Source organism: Ambystoma mexicanum, chromosome 12 (genome assembly GCF_040938575.1).
Source record: "Ambystoma mexicanum isolate Mex_15411 chromosome 12, UKY_AmexF1_1, whole genome shotgun sequence".
NCBI classification, from domain to species: Eukaryota; Metazoa; Chordata; class Amphibia; order Caudata; family Ambystomatidae; genus Ambystoma; species Ambystoma mexicanum.
In genome coordinates, this window is record NC_090936.1 from 1,192,196,626 (window position 1) to 1,192,215,848 (window position 19,223).

At 47.9% G+C, this 19,223-nt stretch overlaps 1 protein-coding gene across 3 annotated transcripts in view; it reads left to right on the plus strand.

The window, feature by feature from the left end:
- Positions 1-19,223, plus strand: part of TAFA2 (TAFA chemokine like family member 2) — a 1,145,470-nt gene that overhangs the window by 763,742 nt on the left and 362,505 nt on the right. For all 3 annotated transcript variants that reach the window (XR_011281920.1, XR_011281919.1, XM_069629850.1), the window contains one exon: positions 15,396-15,502. Coding sequence is in view for 1 of the 3 variants with exons in the window: in XM_069629850.1 (XP_069485951.1) it covers positions 15,396-15,502 (107 nt within the window). In the remaining 2 variants the exon portion in view is untranslated. The remainder of the gene's footprint in view (positions 1-15,395; positions 15,503-19,223) is intronic.

Consider the following 19,223-nt stretch of genomic DNA (forward strand, 5'->3'; position numbering starts at 1 on the left):
CCAAAGACAGGACAGCAAAACCTCGGATGCAGAGTATATGTAGAGACCGAGAAATTGAAGCCTAAGTTTTCTAAGGCTAGGACATTCTAGTTCAACATGGTACAAAAACTCCAGAGGTCCTTAACTCTTTTGGAATAAGGCAAAACACTACGTTATTCTCATTTAATAAAGCTGGGATATCTGGCAGACATCAGGCACATTTGCACACTTGCACACTTGCACACTCAAACATGAACTTGATTACACAGAGGTTTAATACCACAATATGTATCATTTATGACGTCATCCTATGAGGCAAACAAAACCTATCATCTCGGGAGGATAGCTCACCGGCAACGTGCTCGCCTTGAAAGCAAGCCGGCACAGACCAGCACTGGTTCAAATCCCGGGTCCGCACTTAGAAACCTCTGGGTATTAGGCGCGTTATAAATAATCTATCATTTCATATCATATCGAGGGGAGGGATAGGTCCGGAAAACATATCTACTCATAGATCATATAAGGATTAGAGCATTATTGGCTGCTCCTTACCTGTAGGGCATGCCTTGACCTACCTCTAAATGCACACAGTATTGATTATATCGGATGAAATAGCAGCGGATTGGTACATGCAACATTGTATAGCATATTGCCCCATTGACCCACTGATTGATTGTCGTTCCCAACCAACTTTGGACTTTTGGCTCAACCACAACACGTGTGTGAAACGAAACCTAGGTGCTTCCAATCACGTCAGACTACGCCCAATATATCCCAATTAATCCATCATCCCTCAACGGTTAGGCAATAAGCTAAGGTCTTCCATCTGTAACGGACCTTGCGGCCTGCTCACTGTCCTGGAACATTTGAAGGAGTGTGAGCACACCACTATCTTCTTCTGTGGCTTAATGAATAGCCCTTGTTTTCGACTTGAATCACATGTTAGGAGACCACAAAATTGTCCATTTCGTCCTTCTATTTATTGCTATTTGATTACATTTTTCTGGGTGGCGTTGCTCCTTTTGAGCTCTGGAGACTTGCTCACTCCATCCTATATGAACTTTCTGCACTTTTAATTGTCCAATACTTGGCTCTTGCAAATGTTTTCTTCAACTTTAATCTAAGAGAAATGTGCCCTTCATTCAGAGCTTATTCTGGTTAACTCCCCCTGTGACTTGCAAATATTCCTTAAATAGCATCTTTGATCCTAGGCGAACACAGCCTTCCTGTTGTTCTGCACACAGAGCTTTCAACCCTCTCCTGATTCTGCAGCATTGTCTGTCTCTGAGGTAGCTTGGCTGAATCTGATATGAGCCGATCGTCCATTTTCCTATCATGGCCGTCCTTACCATGATATACATATACAGTGGTCGAAGTGAGCGGGAACGGTCAGGAGTGGTGTTCCACTACTATAATCTTTTACTGTTAACAGCTCCACTACTTTTTGCAACCATTTTCACCAGTCCGAAACTGTTATTTGTGAAGTTAAAGCACACTTATCCATTTTACCACTGGATATCAGTTACAATTCAATTGCCTGTCAACCAGCATGACTGCAACCCTTGAAAAAAGTGTTGCGCATTGCTCCTCTCCTTCCTAATCTGTCCCCAGCTGCAGTCACAGTTCCACTACATTTGTGGTACACTTCTATCACTGCATAAATACCTTTATAGCAAGCCTCTATATTTCTCTTCTATCTTGCGTTACTGCGTATTTACAGCTATTGGTCAGTAAGTTAATTTATGGTCATTGTATTCACGATTACTTTAGCCTTAGGTACATGTTTCTCTTGGTGTTTCAGTTACATCGTCACTTATTAGTTATTTCATATCGTTTCAATATAGCTTCAGATATCATCTTCATGACATCACTGTGCCCTCATCCGATTTCATTTAGCGTTCCATTATGTTAATTGGTGCATGCTGACACCCTTCCACGTGATATCCTTCCACTTGCTCAGTGCAAGGGTACCTTCTATATGGATTTCTGAGTGCATAGTGTCTCTCATTGTGAGGAATTCGGCCACCTGCACAGGGAGTGTGTGCTTGCCTGGGCTTTTTGATTTTTTGATAAATGAAAATGAATGATGGGAGATCAACCTCCAAGGACTGTGAGAGGCCATTCTGCACAAAGTCCATCTGCTTCCCGCACAGAACGCATAGTCACATGTACTGCAGGAAGACACAGTTTACATGCGCCATCTTTCCCTGTCATATTCCGCTGGAATGTGACAGCCCGGATACATCAAAGCATCTCAAGGAGGGGGAAGAAACCTTCCTCCAGCATGGGCAGCCTAATTTAAATATCAAAGGGTCCATGGATATGCATTTATTTTTTCCTCCGATTGGTGCCATCGCATACTAACGAGATAATTGAGGCAAGCCTGCTGAGTGGGCTTGGTTGCCGAAGAGACACCAGGAAGGTGAGACTGACACCCCTTTGGTATGCAATGTGTACACTTGAAGCTAATTTCCACCCCTCTGTATGAAAGGCACTGAATGGCCTGTCTGGGTCCAGCAGCTACCACAGGTGTCGCTGCAGATCTGACCCCTTTCAGATGGGAGAAGTATGTGGTTTGTGAGAGAAAGGAGGTCTGTTCCCAGCACAAACTTCAAGGGAACCCTGCGGGAGTCACAGAGGGCTCAGTTAACCAGAGAGACACTTTGATCTACAACAGACAGGGATATGGGTGGGACTTAGGTTTATGTTGTCATCTCCTTGTCTGTCCTAATGTAGAGCACTCTGGTGCTGACCTCATGCATAACAGAAGATTGTTGGTGGGGGCCCACAAATGGTTCATTAAGGTGGGCTTACCCTGCACCAATCACTGGGGCCCATTTGGCTTTAAAAGAGACCTGAAACTCTCACTTAGCAGATCATATGACGACTTCAAAAGGAGTAAGAAGAAAGACTCATTTGGACCCGAGCTGAAGGTACAGTCTACCTTACATCTTCCGCCAGTGAAGGAGGGACTGGAGTTCCAAGAGAGAATCAATATCCCTCCCCTAAACATCTCCCAGGGAACAGAGGGAGATATCGCACTCAGAGGACCTATCTAGGAGCTCCGGAACCAGTACCCATCCAGCACACAGCGTGCCCTGCTAGGTTCCGCTAGTAAGCTTCCTAGGTGGGAAGTGCCAGAGAGTATCTGAGCTAAGGACAAGGCCATTGCCTGCAATCACTCTCTTGAGCTTTGGGACATCCGCCTTGAATGAACACGAGTCCTACGAAGAGGAGTTCCACACAAGCATCATCCAGCGTCCATCTTTTAAGGACATTTCCGAGACAGTCAAGCCCTCGAACTGCAACCGGCTGCACCGCTGACTGATGTCACGCTGCAGTCACCAGAGGCATCCGAGACGCCTCAAACTGCATTTCAGATCCTCTAACCAGCACAGAGTCAACGATTCTTGGCCTGCAGACATCTGATCAGCTTTGCTTGCCAAACTGACTGTTACCCACAGCTTTCTCCCGCCACTAACTCTGTCTTTCGGGCTGCAGAGCGCCCTGGAACCGCCTTGATGCTGTTGAGCAGCAAGAACTTCTTCACCACCAGGTACATTGTGTTTATGCCTCTGAAGGTCCCTAGAGACATTACAACCCTTTGCCCTCTTGGTGCTGAAACCAATAATAACCTTGAACAGTAAGACTGATTACTTTACCAGCTACCCTCCTGTTAGTATCCAGAGTACATCCCTTTCCTTCGTGAAACTGTCTGTCCTCTGTGTTCCTTTAGAGGGTGGGATGTATTTTGTAGTGTGGTAGAACTGTCTGTTGTAGTAATAATAAAGTAGATATGTGTATATAATCTTGACTGGACAGTCCCTTTTATCATTGGGTATTAATTGTATTTTTGCTGTGTTACAATGAACCAACGATGCACGACCTTGCAGAGATAAGCCTGCCGTTCCGTCCACATTACCAAAACTGGACAATGAGGTCTTATAATTCACTTGTATTCCAATCTGTGTGGTTCCCTTCTGGTGTACTAGAGGTGTGGGATGGATTGATGGTTTAGAAACCGATATTCATCACTGGACCACTGGTGCCCTGCAAGCTGATTCGTCACACTCATACACTCGATGCGGTATTGGAACAACACATGCGGTTCCACTTATCATCTCCTGTTATTTCAATATGACAGTGGTGGGAACTAGTGAGAAAGCATCAACCTGCTCCTCTACACTTCTGGAAGGTGTTGTGGTATAGCAGGAATGTTCGCTTCTAGAAAGGTGTGGCATAGCAGGTATTTTCGCTTCTGGAAAGGTGTTGTGGATGTTGTGGTATAGCAGGTATTTTCGACTCTAGAAAGGTGTTGTGGTATAGCAGGTGTTCTCGCTTCTGGAAAGGTGTTGTGGTATAGCAGGTTGTCTCGCTTCTGGAAATTGTTGTGGTATAGCAGGTATTCTCGCTTCTGGAAAGGTGTTTGGTATAGCAGGTGTTCTCGCTTCTGGAAAGGTGTTTGGTATAGCAGGTGTTCTCACTTCTGGAAAGGTGTTTGGTATAGCAGGTGTTCTCGCTTCTGGAAAGGTGTTTGGTGTAGCAGGTGTTCTCGATTCTGGAAAGGTGTTTGGTATAGCAGGTGTTCTCGCTTCTGGAAAGGTGTTTGGTATAGCAGGTGTTCTTGCTTCTGGAATGGTGTTGTGGTATAGCAGGTATTTTCGCTTGTGGAAAGTTGTTGTGTAATAGCAGGTGTTCTCGCTTCTGGAATGGTGTTGTGGTATAGCAGGTTGTCTCACTTTTGGAAAGTTGTGGTATAGCAGGTATTCTCGCTTCTGGAAAGGTGTTGTGGTATAGCAGGTGTTCTCGCTTCGGGAAAGGTGTTTGGTATAGCAGGTGTTCTCGCTTCGGGAAAGGTGTTTGGTATAGCAGGTATTTTCGCTTCTGGAAAGTTGTTGTGGTATAGCAGGTGTTCTCGCTTCTGGAATGGTGTTGTGGTATAGCAGGTTGTCTCGCTTTTGGAAAGTTGTGGTATAGCAGGTATTCTCGCTTCTGGAAAGGTGTTGTGGTATAGCAGGTGTTCTCGCTTCTGGAAAGGTGTTTGGTATAGCAGGTATTTTCGCTTCTGGAAAGTTGTTGTGTAATAGCAGGTGTTCTCGCTTCTGGAATGGTGCTGTGGTATAGCAGGTGTTCTCGCTTCTGGAAAGGTGTTTTGTGTAGCAGGTTGTCTCGCTTCTGGAAAGTTGTTGTGGTATAGCAGGTATTCTCGCTTCTGGAAAGGTGTTTGGTATAGCAGGTATTCTCACTTCTGGAAAGGTGTTGTGGTATAGCAGGTATTCTCGCTTCTGTAAAGGTGCTGTGTTATAGCAGGTATTCTCACTTCTGGAAAGTTGTTGAGGTATAGCAGGTATTCTCGCTTCTGGAAAGGTGTTTGGTATAGCAGGTATTCTCGCTTCTGGAAAGTTGTTGAGGTATAGCAGGTATTCTCGCTTCTGGAAAGGTGTTTGGTATAGCAGGTATTCTCGCTTCTGGAAAGGTGTTGTGGTATAGCAGGTATTCTCGCTTCTGGAAAGGTGTTGTGGTATAGCAGGTGTTCTCGCTTGTGGAAAGGTGTTGTGTTATAGCAGGTATTCTCGCTTCTGGAAAGGTGTTTGGTATAGCAGGTATTCTCGCTTCTGGAAAGGTGTTGTGGTATAGCAGGTATTCTCGCTTCTGGAAAGGTGTTTGGTATAGCAGGTATTCTCGCTTCTGGAAAGGTGTTGTGGTATAGCAGGTATTCTCGCTTCTGGAAAGGTGTTGTGGTATCTGGAAAGGTGTTGTGTGTGGTATTGTGGTATTGCAGTTACTCTTTAGTCTTTAGTTTACTTATTGAGGAGGGTGTTCAGTGCTTTGGCTGCATCAGAGTTGTGTAAATAATGAAACACATTGGGTATGGCTTAACTTTGTGAAGTGGTTGTGTGGTTTATGGTTGGCTCCGCACAGTAGGGAGAGTTGATTGGTGCAGTTAGTTTTTTTTAAAATCCAGGGCATAATTTGATATGATAGGTTATTTATAATGTGCTTAATACCCAGAGGTTTCCAAGCACGGACCCGGGGATCGAACCTGTGGCGCTCCGTGTTGTCTTGCTTCCAAGGTGAGCACGTTACCCCTAAATTACCCTCCCGAGACATGGGATGGGAAAAAAAGAGAAATAAATGTGTGGGATGTGGCTCACCGTGATGCAGGGTATTCTGCGGCGAGTGGTACATTGCATGCTGGCCAAGATTATAAATGCCAGTACAAACATTGCACGGCAGCGTGGAGTCTGTCGCGTGCTAGCAAATAGAGTAAGGACCTACATGAACGTGCGATCCCCTGATCTCTATTGATGCTGGGTCATGCAACTTTTTGGATCTATGGAGGCCTAACAGCGGGGAGTAAAGGGTGCCCCAGATAAGGTTACAGATATATCCTGTGGCAGTGATTTCGAAATGGTGACTGTGGTTGTTTTGGTTGTAGGTTGTCATGTCTTTTGACCGACTGACCAGGTTCAAGGAAAGAAGAGTCCACGAGCCCTTGAGTCCACACTGCTCCCTTCACTCCCTTAAGCATGATGTTTCTAGTGACCTTTGACCTTACACAACTAGTTTTGTCGAAAGCTAGAGTTGACGTTGACACACGATCAAAGGTGTGCAGCCAAATCTGTGGCACCCCTTCCCCCAGGATTAGGAGGAGTACCAGTGATAAAATATATTATAAATAATTAAGGACCTGCAATTGGTGTTCTCTTTGAATGGTCACCCTTTCATCGCACCCACCGTGGGGATCACATGGGCTGTCCCAGTAGTATGGGTATGTCTCCTATGTTTGATGCCCAAGGGTTGCAGTGCATCTTGGAAAGATTCGGGGACTTGCGCACCACTTGCGGTCCCTATTCTGAAGGGTGTCCTTGGAAACACTCGGTATTGTGCATTTCAGTGGGGGTCTGTGCAGATCTGCCGGCCTACACAATCACAGAGAGGAAATTTAACAACCTCATCTCCACAACTCTCAACCTTTTTTTCTCTGATTTTCATTTATGGGCCCCCCAAACACCATGTGCGTTTGCCCTTTTATCACCGCACACTCCCCACCTTACCTTACCTCTGATCCCCACGGTTTCCTGTAGATCCATTGCTGGCAATTGACCCCGTCCCCCTGTTGTTAGATCCCCACCACTGCCTTATTTCTCCGCTACCCCTACCATGTTCTCCCCCCTATGATTGGAAAGCGCTCCCTTGCGCCCTGAAGCCAGGTTCGCACTCAATAAGTACCTGCATAATAAAAACAATATTAATGCAAATCTCTCTGCTGCTTGCACACCACGCCACCATTTCCTGATGGCCCCCTCTATTTTTATTTATTTTAACGAATTGCATCTGTTACAAAAGTGAATTTATTAATGCCCCTCCGTTAGCACCCTGAGTGGGGACGCTGGCCAATCAGGAAGCTCTGACTGCAGGCTCTATTATAGGGTAAAAGCCCGCTTTCCGAGCGGCATGGGTAGCCAGCGCCCCCTTCCCTTCAATGCTCCCGTACTAGCTCACCTCTTAGCACCCACCTGTGTTTTAAAGAGAATGTAAAAAATAAACATACGTTTGCTGCGCGGCCCGGCACCACACTGCTGTTGACACAAGTCATCAACATTGAAAACGGACTTCAGGAAGGACAGCACTCAGCGGCGCGGGCCCGCACAGCAAAGAGAAATGTTTTCTTTTCCTCCAAAAAAAGACACTATTTGCTCTTGCATAAATCACTACGCAGGTACTAATGGCTATATACCCCTCGCCGGCGGGCTGACGCTGTCGGTAGTGCACCACCGTCAAAGTTAAGGGATCCTCGCCTCGCTTATACCCTTAACCTGGGTGGGTGGCCGGTCGTTACCGGTGGGGTTGGCCTGCCACTTTGGGGCATATCACCTCATTAAAAACGCAGCCTCCCTCCTTCTGTTGTTGGGTCTTTGTGTTTCCTCTTCTCCCAGTGTCTGCAGTAAGACTGGCTGTGCTGTCAAAATCAGGTGTGCATTATAACCAGTCCTAGCACCTGTTGGACAAAAAGACACTTACCTGACCACTGTAGAGACCAAGGGCGCGCAACCATTTTTAGTCACATACACCTTCCTAGCAACAGAAGCCAGGAGCGTGGCATTAGAGCGCGGTGTAGAATCGAAGTGAAGAAACACTGTTGTGGCCTTAAAGGACGACAAGATGCTGTAAGGGGTTCCAACTGTCTTTATTGTAAGACAAACGGGTGGACCTTAAACTGTCTTAACTCGGGGAAAACATTTACTCACAGTTCGGTTCAGTTCAACTTCATGGCTTCCCAGTTAACTCAATGTAGGAAGGGTGTGCACAATGATGACACGCTGCAAGCTTCTAGGGCCCCCATGAAGCCTCCCGTGGCTGTGGACTTATGCCCTAGAAGCTGTGACTGGAGGCTGCTCAAAACCTCCTTTTATTGCCTCCTTATCAGGAGCAGCGCTGTGGCATGACCTGCTTGGTCTGCATCTGCATCAACACTGGCGGGAACGTTTTCCCGCGGAGCGTGGGCTTGCAAGATCACGTTATGCCGAGATCTCGCGAGAACACGCTCCCGCAATCACGTGATGTCCCCACACACCTCCTTTGCTGGGAAAAGGATGGATGGTCATTCCATGACAAAGTCCGCAAACTTGCTGGGCTTCCTTCTCTCTCTCTGAGGTCTGCTTAGATCTGTATCTAGGGCAGGATTGCTGGAGTACTCTTGAGGAGGTGTGGGTGATTCGAGTTCTCCTTGTCTTGTTCTTCGCTGTGCCTCCCTGGGTGTAGTTGGAGAGTTGGGGCTTGAGAACTCGTTGCCATGGTGTGGCTCCAAGGCATCTCTTTCTGAGAGGCGAGGGCTTTCGAATGTCCCCTGGCGGTCTTGATCTTCTCGGGTATCCCAGTGTGGTTGTTCCATGTCTTCCTTCCTGCGGTACATGGCCGCTCTCTCTAGAATCCATTTCCTTCCGTCGCTGGTGCAAATGTGGTTTGACCCTCTCTCCATGACTCCTATGGGACTGCTGTATTTGGAGCCAGTCGAAGTATCTTTGTGGGGAAGGCGTATTTTCACCAGGTCACCTCTGTTAACTGCTTTGTGTCGAGCGGCTCGACGCAAGTCCCCTTGGGTCTTCATGGCTTCTTTGTTGCGCTGCATGCGAAACGCTACGTCATCCATGTCCACGTCTTCGTCAGCCCTCACTTGATGGAACCAGGGTGGTACCAGTGAGGATTCTGCCCTTCTCCCCCTCAGCAGATGGAATGGCGAAACGCCTGTGACGGCATTGGGGGTGAGGCGGTGGGCTGCTACAGCTTCCTTGACTGTCTTGTACGGGTCTAGGCCCGAGGCATGAGCCAGTTGTAGCGCCCCTTTGATGAAGCGGTTTGCTCGCTCAACCAGGCCATTGGCCTGTGGGTGGTATAGGCTTGCTCTCCGCTGTCGAATGTTGTTGAGCTTGAGAAATTTCTCCATTTCTCGGGAGACTAGCTGGACTCCGTTGTCTGTGACGAGTTCTTCTGGTAAACCTTCCTGCTGGAATACGGCGGTGAGTGCTTCAATGACTGAGGTGAAGTCAGCTTCCACCCATTTGGATAAGTAGTCGACCATGACTATCCCGTATTTGTGTTCTGGGGGCATGTTGTCCAGGGGCCCAATGAAATCCAAACCTAGTTTTTGCCACACCCCTTTGGGGACTTCGGTGGGCAGCATGGGGGCTTGCCTCACGGCTAGGCGCTTGTCACTGTTGGTGCACTCATGGCACCTTTCGACCATTTGTCTTATGTCCTTGTCCATGCCTGGCCACCAGTAGGTGTCGCGTATCCTGCGTCTGGTCATGTTGCATCCCAGGTGGCCTGAGTGTGCTCTGCACAGTATCACCTTGCGGATTCCGCTGGGCGGGATGATTTGATCGCCTCTGAGGATGAGACCGTTCATGGTGGTGATTTCCTCATTCACTTTCCAGTAGGGACGAAGGCCCTCGGGGATCGCTCTCTCGTTGGGCCATCCTTCGCGAACCCAGGTACTAACGTGCCATAGGGCATCGTCCTGTTCGAACTCCTCCTGCCAGTGGCGCTCACTCAGGTCCATGTACTCGCCGTTCCTTAAGTCACTGATGGAGGCTACGACACACTCATCTTCCAAGAATGTGGTACCGGGGGCGCTTGTGCGTTTTTCCAACCCGCAATGTGGGCTATCTCGTATGTATATTCTTGAAGCTTTGCGGCGATCCTGGCCAGCCTCGGTGTGGCAGTCTTGGTGCCGCCCGGGCTCAACATGTGAATGAGGGGTTTGTGGTCAGTGATCAGCTTGAATCTCGTCCCCCATACGTACGATCTGAAGTAGTCGACGGCCCATGCGCATGCCAACATTTCTTCCTCAACCGTGGAGTAATTCTTCTCCGATGATGACAGCGCTTTGGATGCAAACGCCACAATATTCTCAGTGTCTCCCTTCTTCTGGGTCAAGGTGGCCCCCAGGCCATACGCGCTGGCGTCTGTGGTAATGCAGGTGTCCCATTCAGGGTTGTATAGTTTCAGGCATGGCGCGTGTAGAATTCTCTTTTTGATTTCACAGAAAGCTTTGTTCTGTTCCGGGCCCCAAGAGTAGGCTGCCCCCTTCTTCAGAAGCTCCCTCATGGGAGACATGGTCTCTGAGAATCTAGGGACGAATTTGGCATAGTACTCCGCTAGGCCCAGGAATGAGCGTAACTCCTCTCTGGACATCGGAGCCAGGGCTTCTGTTATGGCCTGCATGAGGTTCTTCTTGGGACTGACGCCATCACTTGAGATGCAGTACTCAAGGTAATCTACCTTGTTCACTCCGAAGACGCATTTTTCATGGCGTAGGTGAATGCCCTCCTCTGGAAGCATGCTCAAGACTGTCCTGAGTGCCTTGTCATGGGTCTCGTTGTCTTTGGCATACACAAGGATATCATCTTGAAAGAAGGAAACATTCGTGAGTCCTTTAAGTAAGGAGTTCATCATCCTCTGAAATGCGGATGCTGCCGACGACAACCCAAATGGCATGCGGGTATATTGGAAGGTGCCGAAAGGAGTGATGAACGCTGTAAGGGGGCGAGAGGATTTGTGCAGGGGAATCTGGTGATAGGCATCACGCATGTCCAGCTTAGAGAAGATTGCCGCCTCTTTCATCGTGAGGACGATTTCGTTGATGCTGGGGAGTGGAAAGCTATCCATGATTACCTCTAGATTGAGGCTTCTTAGGTCGATGCAGATCCTGAGGTCGTTGCTGGATTTCTTTTTGACCAAAACTACTGGACTCAGCCACTCTGAGGATTCCACGGTCTCGATGGATCCTTCTTCGACCATCTTCCGAAGGTGGGCATCCAATGCGGGTCTCGCTGTGGCAGGTACTGCCCTGACTTTGTGTTTCACCGGGATCGCGTTGGGTTTCAGGCGAATCTTGTGGACAAAGTTTCTCACCTTCCCTGGGTTCTCAGAAAACAGGTTCGGGAACATCTCCTTGAAATTTTGCGCTGCTCCTGAGGAGACCATGAGTACCTGTTCCGGAGTGCTGGGATCTAGTTTCATGCTGAGTTTGTGTTGATCGTCCCATCCCAGCACAGCTGGGCCTTTGGGTGAGAAATACACTTTGGTGGTGGTAGACCTCCCTTTGAAATCGATCCGGGCTTTGATGTAGCCTAAAAGGTCGACAGTTGCACCACCGAACACTGTCGGTTTTTGCCTGGTCATTCTGATATCTACTTTTGCTTGTCCCATCATCTCCTCATATGTGTTGATGGGGAGGATAGTGAGGTCAGACCCCGAGTCTGCCATGACGCGCGTTTCCATTCTGTCAACCTTAATGGTGCAGTGGGGCTTTTCCCTCCTGACATGGGGGGCATTGACCATGACGACCATGGGTCGGTCCTGTAGATCGTCATCATCGCTTGAAGCGCAGTCACCATCGACACGGGAAACAGTTTTCTCCCGCCACGTGCATGCCAGAGCCATGTGACCAATGCGTCCGCACTTAGAGCACTCCTTATTCCTGGCGGGGCAGTCGCGATCATTCGCCATGTGCTTGGTGCTGGCACATCTATAGCATTTGGGTGCCTCCTTTTGCCTGGGACCTTTGTCTCTAGGGCCGTAGCGGGACTGCTTGTCTCTGCGCCCTCTCCATTGTAGTGCCGCAAGTTCGGGCACGGGCAGGTGGCTTCCCGCCTCTTTGCGTCTGCTGGAGGTTTCTTCCTCCGCCCTGGCAATTTGGATGGCCTTGTCAAGGGTGACCTCCTTTTCTTGTATGAACTTGTCCTGCACTTTCCTAGAGTTAGTGTGAACGACGAGCATGTCGCAGATGACCTGTTCTGCATTTTCGCCAAAGGCGCAAAGAGAAGCCAGCTCCCTCATCCTGGTGATGTAGTCGTCCACGGGTTCGCTCCCTTCTTGTTTGCGGGTGTAGAACCTCAGCCTGTGCAGTACAACGTTCTCCTTATTGGTGAACCTCTTCACAATGCGACGAGTCGCTTCCTTGTAGACGTCGTCGTCGTCATCATCGGCCGCAGGTATTGCCTTCAAACTGGCAAAAATAAGCTGACCTTCAACCCCCAATGCATTTAACAGCATCACACTCTTCCTGACGGGGGCATACCGCGTGCCACCCACTGCTTCCAGATAGGTGGAGAAAAGGGGCTTCCACTGCATCCAGGGAATTGCTGGTGTCCCTGGTGAAGGGAGAAAGGCAGGGGGCATTGTGGCGCCTTGCATGGTGGGCCCGTGGGTATTTTGATATCCTTGTCGCCAATTATGTTGTGGCCTTAAAGGACGACAAGATGCTGTAAGGGGTTCCAACTGTCTTTATTGTAAGACAAACGGGTGGACCTTAAAGTGTCTTAACTCGGGGCAAACATTTACTCACAGTTCGGTTCAGTTCAAATTCATGGCTTCCCAGTTAACTCACTGTGGGAAGGGTGTGGACAATGATGGCACGCTGCAAGCTTCTAGGGCCCCCATGTAGCCTCCTGTGGCTGTGGACTTATGCCCTAGAAGCTGTGACTGGAGGCTGCTCAAAACCTCCTGTTATTGTCTCCTTATCAGGAGCAGCGCTGTGGCATGACCTGCTTGGTCTGCCGCTGCATCAACACTGGCGGGAACATTTTCCCGCGGAGCGTGGGCTCGCGAGATCACGTTATGCCGAGATCTCACGAGAACACGCTCCTGCGATCACGTGATGTCCCCACACACACGTAAGGAAAAAGGGCATTGTTAGGCAATGCCACCTTGCCCCACTGTTCCCCTTAAGGCCCCCTCTTGCAAACAAAATGGCTACCTCCAGATGGTCTGGAAATTGGCCTGCACTGCATAGGCTCTTTGAGAGACTTATTTCGGGAACCTAAAGGGTTAAGTCCTGAAAGGAATGTCTTGCAAACCCCGCCCCTATGGCACAATGAGCACAGGCCTATCCTGAGTTGACGAGGCTTACGTCTATTTGCAACTTTTTAGCCAAGAGAATAAGGCACTGGGGAGTGTTTGCAAATAAGCGGGCTATTATAACCTATTAAACTATTCTTTTCATGAAATTCACCGAGTCGAGTACACTTGAGACGTTTGCGATATCGATTGCTTTCTGGTGTTAACACATGCATTTCGATTTCCTATAACATATGAACATTTCAGAATCTCAAGTCCAATTGTCTTAGAGGTAAATCACTGAAGCAGAGCTTTACGTGGTCCAGGAAATAGAGGGGGTGGTCCTAAGAACCTGCATGGGAACATTCTGAGGCTTGGTCTAAGAACTGCAAGCTGGTAAGGAACCTAATTAATGAACCTTTTGTAACTTGCTTAAAACCAGAGAGTGGTGTCTAAGTGCAGGACTAGGTTTCAAACCTGTGTTGCTCAGCGTTATCATGCTTCCAAGACAAACACGTTGCCCCTGAGCTATTGCTTCCAAGTCAAACACGTTGCCCCTGAGCTATCCCCCCCGACCTATACATGTATAAAGGAAGCATAATAAAACAGCCTTACTTTTCCTAAAAAAAATTATAAAAGTCAGACCTTTATAATTATATATTGGAGGTGCTGATAGGAAACTAGTCCGGTGTTTCAAGTCACAATTCCTGGGCGGTTCCTGATGCGCGGTGCAGTGTGGTTCAGGAGCATTGTTTTGTGAGACATCGACTCACACGTGCGTTCTTCCCTGCTGCATCCTCCCTTCCTGTGTTTGCAGCATCTTTTTCCTGCTGCTTTCCCAACCTTTTCTCTTCCCTCCTTACAGCAGACCAAGGATTGAAATCCCCTGGTGCGGGCAAAGTCTGCCACTCCATGGGCAAGCCTAAGCACTCGGAAACGACTTCAGTAGTGATTTGGCGTAGTATAAAATCATATTAACATAGTATAACATCTCTGTCTTCACATGTGGGCGGCTCAGTATTGTGGCAGGGCTGGGCTGCGAGCGCCGCAGGAGTCAGCCCAACCTGCCTGCACGCCTGACACCAGTGCATTGCTGGAGGCTGAGAGAACATTTCTCCTACATAGGCCATGCAAGGGTGACCAGATTTCCAAAACGAAAAACCGTGACAGCCAACATCAAAGAAGGACTACCCCATCGTAGCCCACCCCATTACTGGCCCACAACCACCACCCAACACATTTTCCAGCCCTTTTCCTTTCTATTAATTATGTATGGCCTACATTGTGCAGTTTTGTCTGTGAATCTTGGCATGTTAACTAAAAACAAGCGTTTGCTCTAATTGATATTACATGGCTTGCTGTACAATCATTTCCAAGCCAGTCTCTGCTGCACAGTCAGTAAGTTCCTCATACCAGAAAGGTTAGGGGTTCGAGCCAATCCTCCAACTTCAAAATTCTGTAAGTGTTGTGAAAATAAATACTATTATAATTGTTGTGACCTGCGATCCAAAACCAGGGTTTTTACATTTAAAAAAACTCTCGAACAGTTATAAAACATGAGGTGGAAATACCCCTACGTCGCGTGCGCATCATACCAGACACTGGGTAAATTCTAACATAGGACCTGCCGTTGAGAGAGCGCGCCCATCTGCGGGTCAACTACGCTGTCACCCCTCTGCAGATTAAGTCGCGCATGCGCAGCACCAGCGCATGTGCGCATGCAAACGCTAGCTCTCAGCAGACACAGGCGGTAAGAACGCTCAGTGGGTTAACACACCTGCAGCTCCGATCTGACGGCAACCTGAAGCTACATGGTCCAGTCTTGGCGGGATGAGTGCAATTGAGTTGTGTGATCTTAACAAGACAATACAAATTGCCTGCATCTCCCATGGATCATTGGATCTGTATTTGTGTGGGAATTGTGGGGGGTGCCTGAGAATTGTTGTTTGGGATCTCTAACAATTGAGGCCCCTTTCTAGGGGAGTTCCTGTGGTGAATGAGTCGTGATTCTGGATGTATTGGGTCTAACCTGAATTCATGGAGCCCCCCCCCCTGTTTCTTTCCTTGTACAGGATGAATACGAGGTACCTGCAGAAAGCAACACAAGGGAAACTGCTCATCGTATTGTTTGTCGTGACTCTCTGGGGGAAGTTGGCGTCGGGGGCGAATCACCACAAAGGTACGTGATTTCTAGTGTCTTTCTGTGGCGGTGCCCAGCGTTTATTCATGTTTGAGATGTGTAAAGCGCTATATACACGTTCTGGGTTACTTCTAGGCACTCGATAGCCTATCCAGATGACAAGCACTTAATAAAGCATCCCGAACACCTGGGTCCACACAACCTCCACTCTCCACCTAACCTGAGACAATCAGTTCCGCCCTGTTTACTCCCCTGGTTGTTTGTAGATCCATTGCTGCCAAATTGCCTTGCACCCCCTCCCTTCATTGTTAGCCCCCGTATCCCCTTGTATCTCTGCTTTCTTCACTGTGACTTTCGGCCATGACTTGTAAAGCACTCCGCTGCTTCCGGAAGCTAGCTCTGCTCTCAATAAACATGCTAATATTAGTAAGCTAGGTTGTAGAGAATGTTGGTGGGGCTCCGTCCATCGTAGGAGGATGGCCAAGCCATATCTCTACATTATGTAATAGCTCAAAGTGGTCCTGAGCGAGAAGCACTTTATGCAGTGCTGGAAATTGACAACATTTCCAAAGGGATCTCCCTCACCCCCACCCCTCCGCGCTCGGGAGGGTTTTGGGGGGGCAGCAGATTGTCAGTGGTGTGGACGGGACTGGGGTTGGATTAGTGGTATAGGCGGGATTGAGGGGCGGCGCTAAGTGTCGAATAATTTGCATGCCCTGATTAAAAGATGCGGGCGGATTTGCATAAAAACAAAGTGCATTCTGGGAACATTAGAATGAGCACCAATTTATCAAACATGTCTGTGATAGTAATTCTAGCGTGCATTCCTTCTGAGCATGTAATGCACACTTCCTATACTGCTCATTGCCTCTGTCAAACTAGTCACCCTGACAGTAAAATGGGTGCAAAGCCTGAGGCATATATACTACTTTGGACAGTTATATTTTCTGTGTTCAAGCTGTTGAGCAGAAGGTGGCTTTTCAATGTAGGCTGTGAAAGCAGGTGCTGCTCTACTGTGGGACAGAGAGCTTTCTCCCTTTGGGTTGGTGGAACGGCCTGCGGGCAAGACTGTTTTGTTCCGGCCCAATTCCTCCCCTGACATTAGGCCTTCCTGAAATGATGTCTACTCTGTCCTGATCTCTGGGTCTTCTTTCTCCATGCTGGTTTATAGCTAAGACACCAGTCTGGGGCAAGATTACACACAGTGCACCAGCCACAAGTGATACAGCCCAGTGGACAGGCAAAGCGTCTATGGGCAATTGCAAACTGACCTTTGCTCTGACTTACACATGCAAAAATGTAATTGAACTGAGAAAGCAGTCTTCCCTTTACTTGAAAAGTGCAAAAATCCCATGTTACGCATTAGTCTGTGCTAAACTGCCCGTCCCCGGGGCAACATTGCCATGATGTGATCCGGCTCTTGGACACCTAGGAACTCATCATGAGTATGGTGGGAACTCATCATGAGTATGGTGGTAAAGTGAAAAACTCGGTACTTTATGACGCGCCTATTTTAAAATACCACCTAATCATAAGTGAGGCATGCAAGGGATATTTACCGCATGGGGGTCACAGCTGGTACCGCATGGGGTCAATATGTCTCACTTGCCCATTTATTACCCAATTATGATTTGGAACCATATGGGGTATTTCCTACACAGAGTTCACAGAAAGTATTGCAAGGGGTAAATATGTGCCATTTACCGCATGCGGTACATTCTGTGAACACTAACTCATAATTGGTGGATATTTTGTTCTCGTTTCCGGCATTTCCCGGTTGCGGCCCTTCCTGATCTGCCTCTTTACGGTAAGGAATCCGCGGAAACTAGAAGCCAGAGAGTGTGCCATCACCAACCCTTTGTAAGTATTTTAGTTGAAAAATGTAAACTGCAGGCCAAGACTATTTGGTGTCTGTTTAAACATTATTTTTAAGTGCCCATTGGTCTGTGTTTGAACATTTTAAAGGAGGAGTTGTGATGTCATATATAAACTGATCATTTGAAATTCTGTGTTTTTATATAAAACCTTGAAACAATAAAGCAATATGCCCCGAGCGGCGGGGGCATTGCCGACTTAACGGAGGTGAAGGGGAAGGCGGAGGCGAAGGTAGCATCTCAGCCGTAGAGAGGCTCGGAGCGGGGATGGCCCCCCTTCGAGCATCCTTATTGGCTGAGGGGCTGCCACGCCCCCCGCCAGGGACAAAGGCCGTGGAATCCCAACAGAGGGATTCCCGGCCCGTAGCAGGGGCCAATCAGAATGGCTCTTTCATTCTGATTGTGCCCTCGCCGGGTACTAATAAAAAATACAGAACTATTCACTGGACACAGTGTGCGGTCACATGCTTGTAGTCAATGGTCTGTTCACTGGCCCACATGCCCATGGTGAAGTGGATGTTCTGACCCTCTGGCTGTTGGAATGCCTGCTGAATGCCTGCCCCACAGCAAGGGGTCCTGCATTGTGTGAAAAGTAATGCTGATTAAAAGTAATGCTGTAATGTAGAATGCCTTCCCCTCTGCAAGAGGTCCAGCATTGTGTGGAAAGTACTGTTGATTAAAAGTAATGTTGTAATGCTGAATGCCTGTGCCACTGCAAGAGGTTCAGTATTGTGTGAAAAGTAATGCTGATTAAAAATAATGCTGTAATGGTGATGCCGGCACCACTGCAAGTGGATCAGCATTGTGTGAAAAGTAATGCTGATTAAAAGTAATGCTGTAATGCTGAATGCCTGCCCCATTGCAAGAGGACCATCATTGTGTGAAATGTAATGCTGATTAAAAGTAATACTGTAATGTAGAATGCCTTCCCCGCCGCAAGAGGATCAGCATTGTGTGAAAAGTAATGCTGATTAAAAGTAATGCTGTAATGCTGAATGCCTGCCCCAGTGCAAGAGGACCAGCATTGTGTGAAATGTAATGCTGATTAATAGTAATGCTGTAATGCTGAATGCCTGCCCCACTGCAAGAGGATCAGCATTGTGTGAAAAGTAATGCTGATTAAAAGTAATGCTGTAATGCTGAATGCCTGCCCCAGTGCAAGAGGACCAGCATTGTGTGAAATGTAATGCTGATTAAAAGTAATGCTGTAATGCTGAATGCCTGCCCTACTGCAAGAGGATCAGCATTGTGTGAAATGTAATGCTGATTAAAAGTAATGCTGTAATGCTGAATGCCTGCCCCACTGCAAGAGGATCAGCATTGGGTGAAAAGTAATGCTGATTAAAAGTAATGCTGTAATGCTGAATGCCTGCCCCACTGCAAGATGTTCAGTATTGTGTGAAAAGTAATTCTGATTAAAAGTAATGCTGTAATGGTGATGCCGGCACCACTGCAAGAGGATCAGCATTGTGTGAAAAGTAATGCTGATTAAAAGTAATGCTGTAATGCTGAATGCCTGCCCCAGTGCGAGAGGTACAGCATTGTGTGAAAAGTAATGCTGATTAAAAGTAATGCTGTCATGCTGAATGCCTGCCCCACTGCAAGGGGTTCAGCATTGTGTGAAAAGTAATGCTGATTAAAAGTAGTGTTTATTTATTTATTGAGTATTTTTAATGTTCTTCTACAGCCAAAGGTGTTTGAAGGTGCAACAAGACACGAGGGGGAGGACAGGGATGACAAATCAAAAATGGTCCTACTAGGCCTTGTGACATTCGGATCGTGCACGTGCAGTAACAAGAAGTGCAGGGGAGTGAGGAGGGTGGGGGGGGGGAGTGCTGGTCAGAGCGGCATGTGTTGGTGCTTAGGAGGAAAAGGAAGTGCAGGTT